The sequence below is a fragment of the Myotis brandtii genome, unplaced genomic scaffold (genome assembly GCF_000412655.1).
Source record: "Myotis brandtii unplaced genomic scaffold, ASM41265v1 scaffold48, whole genome shotgun sequence".
NCBI classification, from domain to species: domain Eukaryota; kingdom Metazoa; phylum Chordata; class Mammalia; order Chiroptera; family Vespertilionidae; genus Myotis; species Myotis brandtii.
In genome coordinates, this window is record NW_005368341.1 from 4596948 (window position 1) to 4609145 (window position 12198).

Consider the following 12198-nt stretch of genomic DNA (forward strand, 5'->3'; position numbering starts at 1 on the left):
GCACGCTTAGCCGCGCCAGCCTGGTCCCCCGCGAGGTCGAGCATTTCTCCCGGTACAGCCCGTCCCCGCTGTCCATGAAGCAGCTGCTGGACTTCGGTGAGCGGGGGCGCAGGGCGCAGGGCTCCGGCTGGGGCGCGGGAGCTGGGGAGCTGCCTGAACTTTAAGTCCCTGTGCAGGGAGGGCTGGTCTCACTGCTTCAAAACAACTTGGGGCCCGTTTTCCTGCTGCCCCGGAGCCCCCTCGCCAGCGCCCCTTGCCTTCTTCTACATCTGGCTTCTTTCTGACAGGTGGTACCTGCCTACAGGTAGAGGCCACTTGCAGCTTCGCTGAGGCTGGGTGTTTTGAGCTCATCTTTCCTCTTCTATCCGTCCAAAGCTTCCGTCACAATAGTTTTTGCTTTCAGTCAACATTTAACAATGAATGAGGAACTTTCATAGTACTTCTTGGAGAAGGTTCCTAATATTATAAAATAGCCTCGAATTAATTGAGATTTTTATCCCTTAGCCACCCTCCACATGGTACATCTCTGCGTTCCTAACAAATTTCTTTGTTTCTTTATCAAATTAAAGTTTGTCATATATTTGCATTACTGCTGAAAATATTTACAGACATTCTGCAATAACCTTACGAGGAAAATGTCAAGGATTTAAATGTGGTATTATTTATTATTAGTCTGGGAACATCATGACGTCCACTCAACTCCCTTATCTCCCACTCCTGTTTCATATCTTGAACTCTGAACATTGTGGCGTTGACTGAACCCTGCATTCTTTTATGAATATTGTGGCGTTGACTGAACCCTGCATTCTTTTATGAATATTAAGAGCTGTAGAATATTCGGACTCTTTGGAAGTGAATCCTCTTCCAAAACAAAACAATAATTCTCATATTGATAACTTTAAAATTAGAAAAAGACCAGAAGTCACTTTTGAACAGTAAATGAAATGAGGGTGAAATATAATTTTATAATATATGTGTGTATTTAATATTGTATAGTTAATGCTATTCAAATATGTCATTTGGTCATACTCGTTTCCAAATACTAAATAAGCGTTATTTATTACAGGTTCAGAAAATGCATGTGAAAGAACTTCTTTTGCATTTTTGAGACAAGAATTACCTGTGAGGCTTGCCAATATCCTGAAGGAAATTGATATCCTCCCTGATCAATTAGTAAATACCTCTTCAGTGCAGTTAGTTAAAAGCTGGTAAGTAGTGAACCATTCTGAAACAGTCTCTAATTTTAAAACAGATATCTAACTATGAATTCTTATAATATATTAACATCATAGTTGGAAACAGGTGGTCTGAATAGTAATACTTTTGAAATGTGTAAAGAATTGTTTATTAATTTAGATAAGTAATAAGGGCAATTATAAAGCTATAAAAGCAGAAACAGACATTTTTACCCTGAAAAAGATTCTCTCGCAATATAATTTTTACTTCCAGAAAAAATATGAAAACGAATTGACAGTTACAACTTGTTTTGTATTTTAAATAATAAAAGACAGTTTGATACTGTGAAAGGAATCCTATCCTATTAGATATGAATGACTACTATTCAGAGAGGGCCTACTCTTTTTCATTTACAAACCAATTGACAGAGCAGGCTCTGAGTTCAAATCCTGCTTCTGCCTTTTCTTCATTGTGGAATTCTTGGCAATTGTCTTAAATTCTTTATGCCTCAATTCCCCCATTTTTATTGAGGAGAATAAAGCATATGCCTCAGAGGGATATTGGAGTGTAATTAAATGAGGTAATCCATTAAAAAGCACTTAGAAAAATAGCACACAGCCAGCACTCAGTGTCTGTTATCATCTCGTTTTATAAATAAGGGTGTTGAGGCTCAGAGGGGGTAGATAACCCAAAGGAGCAGATTTTCAGAGAATAGAGCCAGGATATGCACCGAGGCAGATATGCATCAGAGCCTCACACTAATCACAGAATACACGGCTTTTTGTTCATTGATTCGAGAAAAATATGTATTGCCCTACCTGGTTTGCTCAGTGGATAGAGTGTTGGCCTGCAGATCAAAGGGTCCCAGGTTCAATTCCAGTCAAGGGTACATGCTCAGGTTGCAGGCTCGATCCCCAGTAGGGGGCGTGCAGGAGGCAGCTCATCAATGATTCTCTCTCATCATTGATGTTTCTAACTCTTGCTCCCTTCCTCTCTGAAATCAATAAAAAAATATTTTTAAAAATATGTATTATATGTCCTTTCAACAATCACAGTCTGAAACACATATTCAATCCATAGTATTTGCTGTGTTCAAGACTTCTACTCACCTATGAAGGGAGTAGGAAAAAAATATGAAGTCTTTCTTAAAAAGTTGTTTTTAAATCCTTTTGCTATTAAAAATAACACAACTGTTGCCAAACAAAACAAAACTGAATATTGATCTGGAATACTTAAAGAAATATAAATTTTAACTTAGATAGTTAAGAGTTAAAGTTATAAACGCCGCCCCCCCCCCCCTTTCTTCAGAGATACTGTTTTCCAAATGTCCTGGAGTTTTTAATTTTAAACATAATACTCTCTCTTTTCAAATCATTTGAAAAAGATACTATATTTTCAGCCACTTGTATCTGACTATTCAATTTAAAATCTTAAAGCACCCTTGTCACTTTACAGGTATATCCAGAGCCTGATGGATTTGGTGGAATTCCATGATAAAAGCCCAGAAGACCAGAAAGCATTAGCAGAGTAAGTTCTATGCCTTAGAATAAGTGTCTAAAACTTTGACTATTTCCAGACATACTCCTCTAATAAATGATATGTACACTTAATAATCTAAAAAATATAAGTGACAGAACCTTACTTGAACTTTCACTAAATATAAATGTGTTTTGCCTTAGGTTTGTAGATACTCTCATCAAAGTTCGAAATAGAAACCATAATGTAGTTCCTACAATGGCACAAGGAATCATAGAATATAAAAATGGCTATACATTTGACCCAGTCACCAATCAAAATCTTCAGTATTTCTTGGACCGATTTTACATGAACCGTATTTCTACCCGGATGCTAATGAACCAACACAGTAAGTTAACCATAATCATGATATACAGAGATGAGGGTAGACTATAAGCCATTCTCTAACTCGATGTTTTACTATTTGGTGGGTCACATTCTTTGTCAGTGGTGTTCTAATCATGATTGTCCTGATTTTTATATAATATTATATAATGTTTTTGTATTTATTTTTCAACAGTTCTTTTATTTAGTGACTCAGAGACAGGAAACCCAACCCACATTGGAAGTATTGATCCAAATTGTGATGTAGCAGCAGTGGTCCAAGGTAATTTCTAGATTTCTTCATTTCCTTTATTGAAAATGTACACTCTATGATTGACATATGGTTGAGGTGGCTCTATAAATGAATTTATATTCAGAGTTTACCCTTTATATTCTTATAAGTACTGTCATGGAGGCCCTTTGCTTTTGAGGGTCAGGCGTTTAAACATTCATTTATAGTATTATAAAAAAATCCAAACATCAGAGGTTAATGTATATATTGCATTTGATCTTTGAAGTGTGCATATTCCTGTTGTTATAGCTATACCTTAGTGTCATAATTCTTTCTTTAATAAAATATTTACAAGGTACTTTTGTATACATACATTGCACTCTAATGAATATTTTAGGCTAAGGGTAGTGTACACAGTGAAGATCACTTGACAATTGTACTTGGCAGAAATTCATTTCATCATTATGAAAAATCCTTCTATTCCAGATGCCTATGAGTGTGCAAAGATGCTTTGTGATCAGTATTATTTAACATCTCCTGAATTAAAACTCACACAAGTGAACGGTAAGCTATAAATAAAATATAGTTTAATCTATGGAAAAGTCAGTGTTCTCTCAGTATGAGTAATACTGTAAATACAGAGCAACTTTTGTGTTCCATTTGCCCCTTCTGAACATGCCTAGAGTTTGTACACTTCTTTTTTGAAGCTAAGGTTCTCTTTATCTCAACTGGAAAGTTCCCACTGAGCACATTCAGTTGCTACTAATAATTCATAAAGAAGAATAGTTTGAACAGTTTGGAATGTAGAGTAGCAACTTAGTTCTAATATCTTAGGTCAAAGAAAGATTGCTTACTATAGAAAAGGGGGGATAGGAGACTAGATCTGGGAGGCACCACTTGGTAGTGGAGATACCCTCCTAATTAATTCCAATAAGGTTACTCATAAGGTCTAGAAACAAAAATAATTTAAATTGCACTGTGAGAAACAGGCCAGTAACAGAAGGACAAATACTGCAGGATCCTACTTTCATGAAATATTTAAAATATCCCAAACTCAGAGAAGCAGAGAGTAGAATGATGGTTGCTAGAGACTGGGGGAGAGAGAAATAGGGAGTCACTATTCAATGGGTATAAAAATTTCAGTTATGCAAGATGAATAACTTCTAGAAATCTGCTGTACAACGCCTTGCTTATAGTTAACAATACTGTACTGTACACCTAAATACTGAAGAAGGTAGCTCTCATGTTAAATGTTCTCACCAAAAGATTTTTAAATTGCACTATAAGTATACGCCAGTTTTGGAAGCAGAGCACACTTTATTTAGTAGCTTCAACTGTGGGGTACCTGAACAAATACTAGTCTTCCCACATTGACTGAAATGATTGCGTGAGGAATGCAAGGCATTATTTTTATCCTATTCCATAGTTGCTTCTCAAAACATGCCAGTAACATTCTCCTTTCAATTCAAAGTAGACATCTTTTCCAAGTAATAGTTACAATGTTTGTTGGTGGTGAGAGTGAAAATCAAGTTGCTCAAATTATGGGTAGCCTAACTCATGGGTTGGGGTTATGCAAATGCAATTGATTGCTAAACTAAAAATAAAAGTGCAAATAAAGATTGAAAAATATCTCTAAGCATTAACAGCATTGTTGCATAACTTGTAGATAAATTGCTTGAACTGTTTGATAAAATAAAGAGGGCACTGAGCCAGACCTTGTGTTTTCTAATTCAAACTTTGCCAAGGCCTGGCAAACCAAAGAATAATTCTTTTATTTTTCTTTTCAAACAGTATTATGAGGTTTTTTCCCTCTGTTTTCTTTAGTCTCTTGGTGAAATTTGAGCATATTTAGTCTGTAAGATTTAATGTTTGGATGATAAAAATCAAGAATAATCAGAAGTGTTATTTTCCCATGCATCATTGAGTAATTTCCCATGTGTTATTTCAATTTCAAAATATGAAAATTATAGCTAGCATAAATTTTGATGTTATACCATAGACAAATTAACTTTTCTTCCTTACAATGCATATAATTTTAATTCTAAAATTGTCCGGTACAAAACTTTTGAAAATAGAAATAAGCCATATAACCTAATTTATAGCACCCTTGCTGAACACTTCATCTGCTTTATACATTTGTAGAGAAATGCAAAACTTAATTATAGAGTTCTAGGTAGCAACTGTAATAGCATATTGAAAATAAGCCAGTTGTGTTTTCAGTTTAAGAAGGAAGGTTCTAGGGTAGGATTTTGGAGTGAGGAGGATGGGGAGTCTTCAATCCTGTTTTAAGTTTGAAATATTAGTTAAATAGATGTGGAAGTTTATTTTAATGAAATATTTATGTACCAATTCTAATGAGTTTAATTTTCTTCTAGGAAAATCTCCAGGGCAGCCAATTCACATTGTGTATGTTCCTTCTCACCTTCACCATATGCTCTTTGAACTATTCAAGGTATGACTTCACAATGATTGCAATTTTGTTTTGTTTTTTAAATTCCCTGTTTTCTTTTTACTGTCCTTTATCATTTCTGACTACACAGGAGCATCACTATCTTCTCCCAAGCAAGCTTCTGTGCTCCTTCCTAACAGGAGGCTACAGTTAATGTTTGAAAGGGTACATCGAGTTCCTTGTAGTATCAGCATGTATTTGAGAATGTACAATATGATTCATGATGTCTCAAGGGCTCCCTAGTCCCATATTTGTTCAGGTGTCCAACAAAGCTCTATTCATTCATGCATTCATTAAGAAAGTTCATGGGGTGAACGCTTCACGGAATGAGGCCTTGTTTCTCCCACCCCCACAGGCTGGTCCAATTCCAAAGCCACAGGTTCAGGTTCAGAATTACTGTAAGTGGCAGGATCTCAATCTGAGTCAGAGGACAGTCCTAGTCCGTCCCTTCAATGATCTACTTTTAATGTCCATATGAATCACCTGGTGGTTTTGTGAAAATGCAAATACTGACTCAGTGGGTCTGGGCTGGAGCCTGAGATTCTGAATTTCTAGTACGCTAACAGGTGTTACTGCTGGTCCACCGTCCACGTTTCATGGCAAGATTGGAGGGCAGTGCTTCTCAACCTTCCCTGTGCTTAGAATCACCTAGAGGGCTTGTGAAAACAGATCCTTAGGCTCTGTCCCAGATAGAGATTTTGATTCTTTAGGTCTGAGAATCTACATTTCTATCCAGCTCTCAGAGGATGTAGGTGTTACTGGTCTGGGGTAGCCAGGTGCTGGAATCAAATCCTGTCCTGGGTTCTAAGACCAAACTACAACTTGGTACTTCCACCAAAAGATAGGAAACACTTTGCGATGATTCCAAGAGTCCTCTGGACTGGGGAGGAGGAGGGCTAAAAAACGTGAAATTTGCTTCTAATTCTTATGTAACTCTTTTCAAAACATAGTATTTCCTAACTTATGTTAGTAATGTTAGTACAATGAGGTATTGATTATACTGCAGACATCTGATCTATTTTATTTCACATTAGCTAATGATTAGAATGTCATATTAAATAGAAACCAGAAAGCAGATAATGTTCTGGAAAGTTAGAGAGAAAATGGGTGAAATAAACCAAAACTGTATCTGTATGAGAATCATATAGTTAGTTGTCTAAAAACTTGAGTTTCTTCTCTGTTAAAGGACAAAAGATACTTCTTTGTTTGATTGATTTACTTTTAAATTGAATGGTCCAACTCAGATTTATTTTGCCATCATTGGTAAAAGTTAAGATGATAATCACATGTACATTGAAATTTAATTTAGAATTGTTTACTATCCTTTTAAATAGTAACAATCTTTTCCCAGCAAATTTTATAAAAGCCAATAAGTTGGTTCAATGGTTCACTGTTCCTTTGTGATGTGTAATAGTCTTTGGTGTTTGGATGTAAAATGTAATGGAAAGACAGAAAAGAGGGCTATAAAAATCAATTTTTACCTTTAAATTAAGTTTACAAATAAGAACTTGACAAGTAAGAGAATTGTTTTCCTATTAGATATTACTCCCAGGAACTATATTACATGGTAAATGCATACTTTTCATTTTACACCCTACATGGCATATTCATAAATAGCTATTTACAGAGTTATTATAACTACTAACTTAAAAGAATGGAAACTTTGAATTGCCCTCTGTGCTGCTTTTATTTTAAACATAAAAAACAGGTACTTATTGTCCCTCATTATTCTGCCATTCCATTTTTTATGTTTTTGTTTTCTTTAGAATGCAATGAGGGCAACAGTTGAACACCAGGAAAACTTGCCTTCCCTCACACCAGTTGAGGTGATCGTTGTCTTGGGAAAAGAAGATCTTACAATTAAGGTAACCATCCTCTATTTATCTTTTGAGTATCTCTTGAGAGAATTTAAAAAATCACCAATCATACAGCTCTCTGCTTTGAGCAGTAGATCAAAGCCATATACCAGGTGACTTTCTGATGCAGGAAGGACATTTTTTTAGAGACGAAGGCACGTTGTTTTGAATGTGTGGCTCTGATGACTCGTTTGTTTGTTTAAGATTTCAGACAGAGGAGGCGGCGTTCCCCTGAGGATCACTGACCGCCTCTTTAGTTATACCTACTCCACTGCCCCAACGCCTGTGATGGATAACTCCCGGAATGCTCCTTTGGTAAGAACAATTATATGGCAAAGTTCATCCCGGCCACTTAGCTCTAAAGAGAGGGCCAGGATTACAAGGAAGTGTTTAGGCAAGCTCATCAGTTTAAATTGGGCCTGGGGGATATAAGGAAGAATGATAAAGCAAACTAAATGTGGTGAAACAATTCAAGGGGCCTCTGATTGGAAGCAGGAGATATTTAACCAGATTCTATCAAGCACAGTAGTAACACCTTCCCACATTTTGTATTTCAATGATCATGTCCGCCTTTTTACTAATAACTGATCCTTCCTCTCCAGGCCGGTTTTGGTTATGGCTTGCCTATTTCTCGTCTCTATGCCAAGTACTTTCAAGGAGACCTGAATCTCTACTCTTTATCAGGATATGGAACAGATGCTATCATCTACTTAAAGGTATACTTTAAATTCAATAGGAAAAAAAATCGTTTTTTAAAAGATTGCTTCGTGTACAGCTCTGATTCTATGGTCCATAGTGAGTTCATGCAAATAATGACCAGAAGTAATTCTAGTTTCTGTTTGGTAGATGTAGATATATTGTTTAATATTTAATATGGTAACTTACCAACAACGAGGTAAAGCTAGGCTACATGCCTCCAGTGAAGCAAAATTGTTGCCCAAGAGGGCAGGCTTGTGTGAAATTTTTAAGGCAACTCCTTTGGCATCTGTGAGAAGAGCTGTACTTTTGTTTTACTTCAATTTGTGAGAAAAAGATGCTAGTAATGTTCCAGCCTCAAAATTAACTGATACTGAGTTATTCAAGACCTTAAGCTGACATTAGAAATCCAGGGAAAGACAGCTGACTGCTCACAAGTTGTCAGAAAGATACCTGGCATTTTCTGTTTAAAATTTAAAACTTGGTAAATGTTTTTCTATTTCTGATAAAGCCTCAATTTATTTGTTAAGGTCACTGTCCTGATTCTGTTTCTCATTTGCCAACTATTTCAAATGAAAATATATTTACAGATATTAGTAACTAAAACATTAAGCTTCTAGGCTCCCGTTCTGTGCCAGGGAATTATTTGCCAAGTGGTCTTTGACCCCATCTGAAATAACTAATGCATTTCTTTTTTTAAAAAAAAATTGCATATTACCTCTCAGAATTGTTTTTTTCTAAAATAGTTTATTGATTTTTTTTTTTGAGAGAGAGAGAAGGGAAGGGAGAGAGAAAAAGAGGAAGGGAGAGGGAAAGAGAGAAACACTGACATGAGAGCAAGCCATTGATCGGCTGCCTCCTGCACACCCGTGACCAGGGATCAAGCCTGTAACTCGGCCATGTGCCCTGACCGGGAATTGAACCATGACCTCTTGGTGCACTGGCTGATGCCCAACCAACTGAGTCACACGGCCTACGGCACATTCATTTCTTAAATAAGCCAAAGTCTTCATAGTATTGGGAAAGATTAATAGCTCATAGATTGATAGTATCAGATTAGAACTCTTTGTCACAGATGCAAAGGTTTCCCTTGGACAGGATAGCTTTGCTATGCAACTCTATCATATTGGTAATATCCAAACAAAGGCTATGTGTGAATATTGAACACAAATTCTATTCCCTAATGTAAATTGTACATATTCTATTTCATCCCCTGTAGGGTAAACATCATATTTCCTTTTCATTTTCTTTTATACAGTGCCTGACATACTATGGGCTCTGGTGTGCTCTTATTACTAAATTAATGAAAGGAAGGTATTTGAATGGTTGACAACTTACCTCTGAATTTCTTTTGAATAATCACTTCAAGTCCAAATGAGGCCTTGCATAGTTCCTTTGGTTTGACTTGTTTCTTCATCCTCTTTTCAGGCTTTGTCTTCCGAGTCTGTAGAGAAACTCCCGGTCTTTAACAAATCAGCCTTTAAGCATTATCAGATGAACCCTGAGGCTGACGACTGGTGCATCCCAAGCAAGGAACCAAAGAACCTGGCGAAGGAAAAAGTGGCCGTGTGAAGAGGGACGCTCGGGGCACTTTAAGGGATCAAAGTGGGTCTGTGCCAGTGCTGCTTTCTGAATGTTTGCATGCGGACTCTTCTCCCTCAAACAACAGCAACAAAACTCCTTGACCAGGACACTGAGGGGAAGAGGAACAAAGCTCATTCCTGTGACCCAGGAGAGCACAGAGCAGGATCAGGACGGCAGGAGTTAAGACATGGCCAGCTCTTTATTCTTGAAATTGAGAATAATGCTTGGGTTTATATCAAAACCCGAATAAGATATAAGCCTCAATTTGTCATCTCTTTGTCAACAGGAATGGGAAAAGAAGGGCAGTGAAGATATAGGCTATCAGTTTCAATAGACTGATGTTTTAGAGTTTAGACCTTTGGTTAATTGTCATAAGATATTAGTATTTATTGAACATCAAGTGTCAATTATATCAGTATTTTCCTGCCATTCAAAGGAGTGGGGCTTAGTTCATACTATATGACTAGAAATGTATGTAAATGTACATTTTGTATATATCTATGCGCTCTAGGGAGGAAAAACTGGTGACTAAAATAACATTCACTTTGAATGACGAATAAGTCAAAACATTTTATTAAAAGTTGCGGCCAAGGCCTTGAGCCTCTGTAAAAACGCAGAAGATAACCTTCTCTGATAAATACAGGGCCTTTATTACTCTGCTTTCCCTGTTCACACCTCACATAGTAAGTGAGCTTATTGCCAGATACCTCATCTTGGGCGAATTTAAAATATGCACTGAATTCAGAATGTTGGTGGTTGGAGGGGGAGAAGAGTTGCCAAAGTGAGAGCAAAACTATCTCTCACCTTGTTGGTAAATAAAATGGTAGATTGGAAAAACTGACATTAGGGAAAGAAATCATGCATTCGGAACCTAATTCAGAGAGAAGGCCTGTTCTCTACCCTGAAGTGGTGGCAATCCAAAGACATCCATTTTCTAGATTAAAAAAGATGTGTTTTTTTATATATTCAATTATACTCTACACTCCAGAATTAACATGTGTGTAAAAAATTCCTAAGTATCAAATAATCCAAGAACATTAGAATTTAAATACTTCTTGGAGTGTTTTTAACAAGGAGCCTGGGAAGAAGATTTCGTGCCAGAATATTTTTGTTTTGAATCAGTGGCATTAAGAACTAATGAATGACAGCTGCAATGCATATGGAACTTTTGGGGAGTTCAGGTATAATATGCAGGTTGACAGGGCACTCCTTAGAGAAGGAGTGAAAAACAAAAGAAGGAAAAAGGGAAGGAAGGAAGAAAGGAAGGAAGGAAGGAAGGAAGGAAGGAAGGAAGGAAGGAAGGGCATTTTGCTATATCCCCCACAAATTATTTCAAGAAATGGTTCATATTGGCAAAAGGATGAATTGGTGTCTTTCAAAACAGTATGACTTCTTTTAAATGCTCTCTCAGTTTTGCAAGATACTAGGTTGTAATGAGATAATAAACTTGTGTGTCAAATTGAAGTTTACACTGGGATATAGAAAAAACGAGACTTTTCTGCATTGGAAAATAATCAGTACTATCTATGTGTTGAACTTAACATTTGCACTTCATTTTATCACGGCCTAGTGTTGTGGTGCTTCTAGTAGTAGCCATAGAAGCACCAAACCATTTGTTTCAAATTTCAAATTTCATCATCAGAAGTCCTAGGTAGGGATTTTTCTTGATGATGGGATTCTGGCTCATACAGTTATTACTTACACAAAACTATTTGCAATAAATTATTTGAATATTCAGTTTTTACTGAAATTTAAACATTTTTGCATGTAAATACTGATGTTTACCAAAGAGTTAAAGCAGCTGATTAATTAATTAACCCAAACACCGTGAACTATCATTAAAACACTAGAGAAAAAGAAATGTTGCTATCTCAATGACATCAACTGTGTAAATGGAGTTCTATAAAATAGAAATAGATGACATTGGTACTTGTAAAATTTACAGAAGAGCTTTAGAATTCTACTGAATAGATACTGCTCAGACCCACTTAAATTATTAATGTATAAATTGTATTTTTGCCTTTAAGTTATGTACAGAGAAATGTGATAATTTTTATAATAAATATTTTTATTATAAGAGTAGACATCATCTTTTAAAAGTTCTTTTCTCAAATTAATGGCAAAGTACTAAGAAGAATTTGAAGCAAAGGTTTTCCTTACTTTACATTCAAGTCTAATTTATCTACATATTGGGTATAGCCTTTTAAAAAGTATTGAAAGCAATTTAAAATCTTAATTTTTAAACAAAATATAAGTACTTTATAACAGTCCAGAAATTTCTAATTGTTCTTTGCTTTCTTGTGTATGCCCCAATAACACATAGTACAATGTATGTTTATCTACATGGATATATTCAATAATCATTT

The 12198-nt window shown here is 36.1% G+C and overlaps 1 protein-coding gene across 1 annotated transcript in view; it reads left to right on the forward strand.

Moving 5' to 3' along the window:
* PDK4 (pyruvate dehydrogenase kinase, isozyme 4) overlaps positions 1–11911 on the forward strand; it is a 14364-nt gene extending 2453 nt beyond the window's left edge. Inside the window, exons 3-13 of the mRNA XM_005876152.2 lie at positions 1–96; positions 1067–1208; positions 2632–2703; positions 2856–3040; positions 3212–3298; positions 3734–3811; positions 5623–5699; positions 7463–7561; positions 7757–7867; positions 8155–8268; positions 9677–11911. Of these exons, the coding sequence (XP_005876214.1) occupies positions 1–96; positions 1067–1208; positions 2632–2703; positions 2856–3040; positions 3212–3298; positions 3734–3811; positions 5623–5699; positions 7463–7561; positions 7757–7867; positions 8155–8268; positions 9677–9820 (1205 nt within the window). The 3' untranslated portion in view covers positions 9821–11911. The remainder of the gene's footprint in view (positions 97–1066; positions 1209–2631; positions 2704–2855; positions 3041–3211; positions 3299–3733; positions 3812–5622; positions 5700–7462; positions 7562–7756; positions 7868–8154; positions 8269–9676) is intronic.
* The last annotated feature ends 287 nt before the right edge of the window (positions 11912–12198 follow it).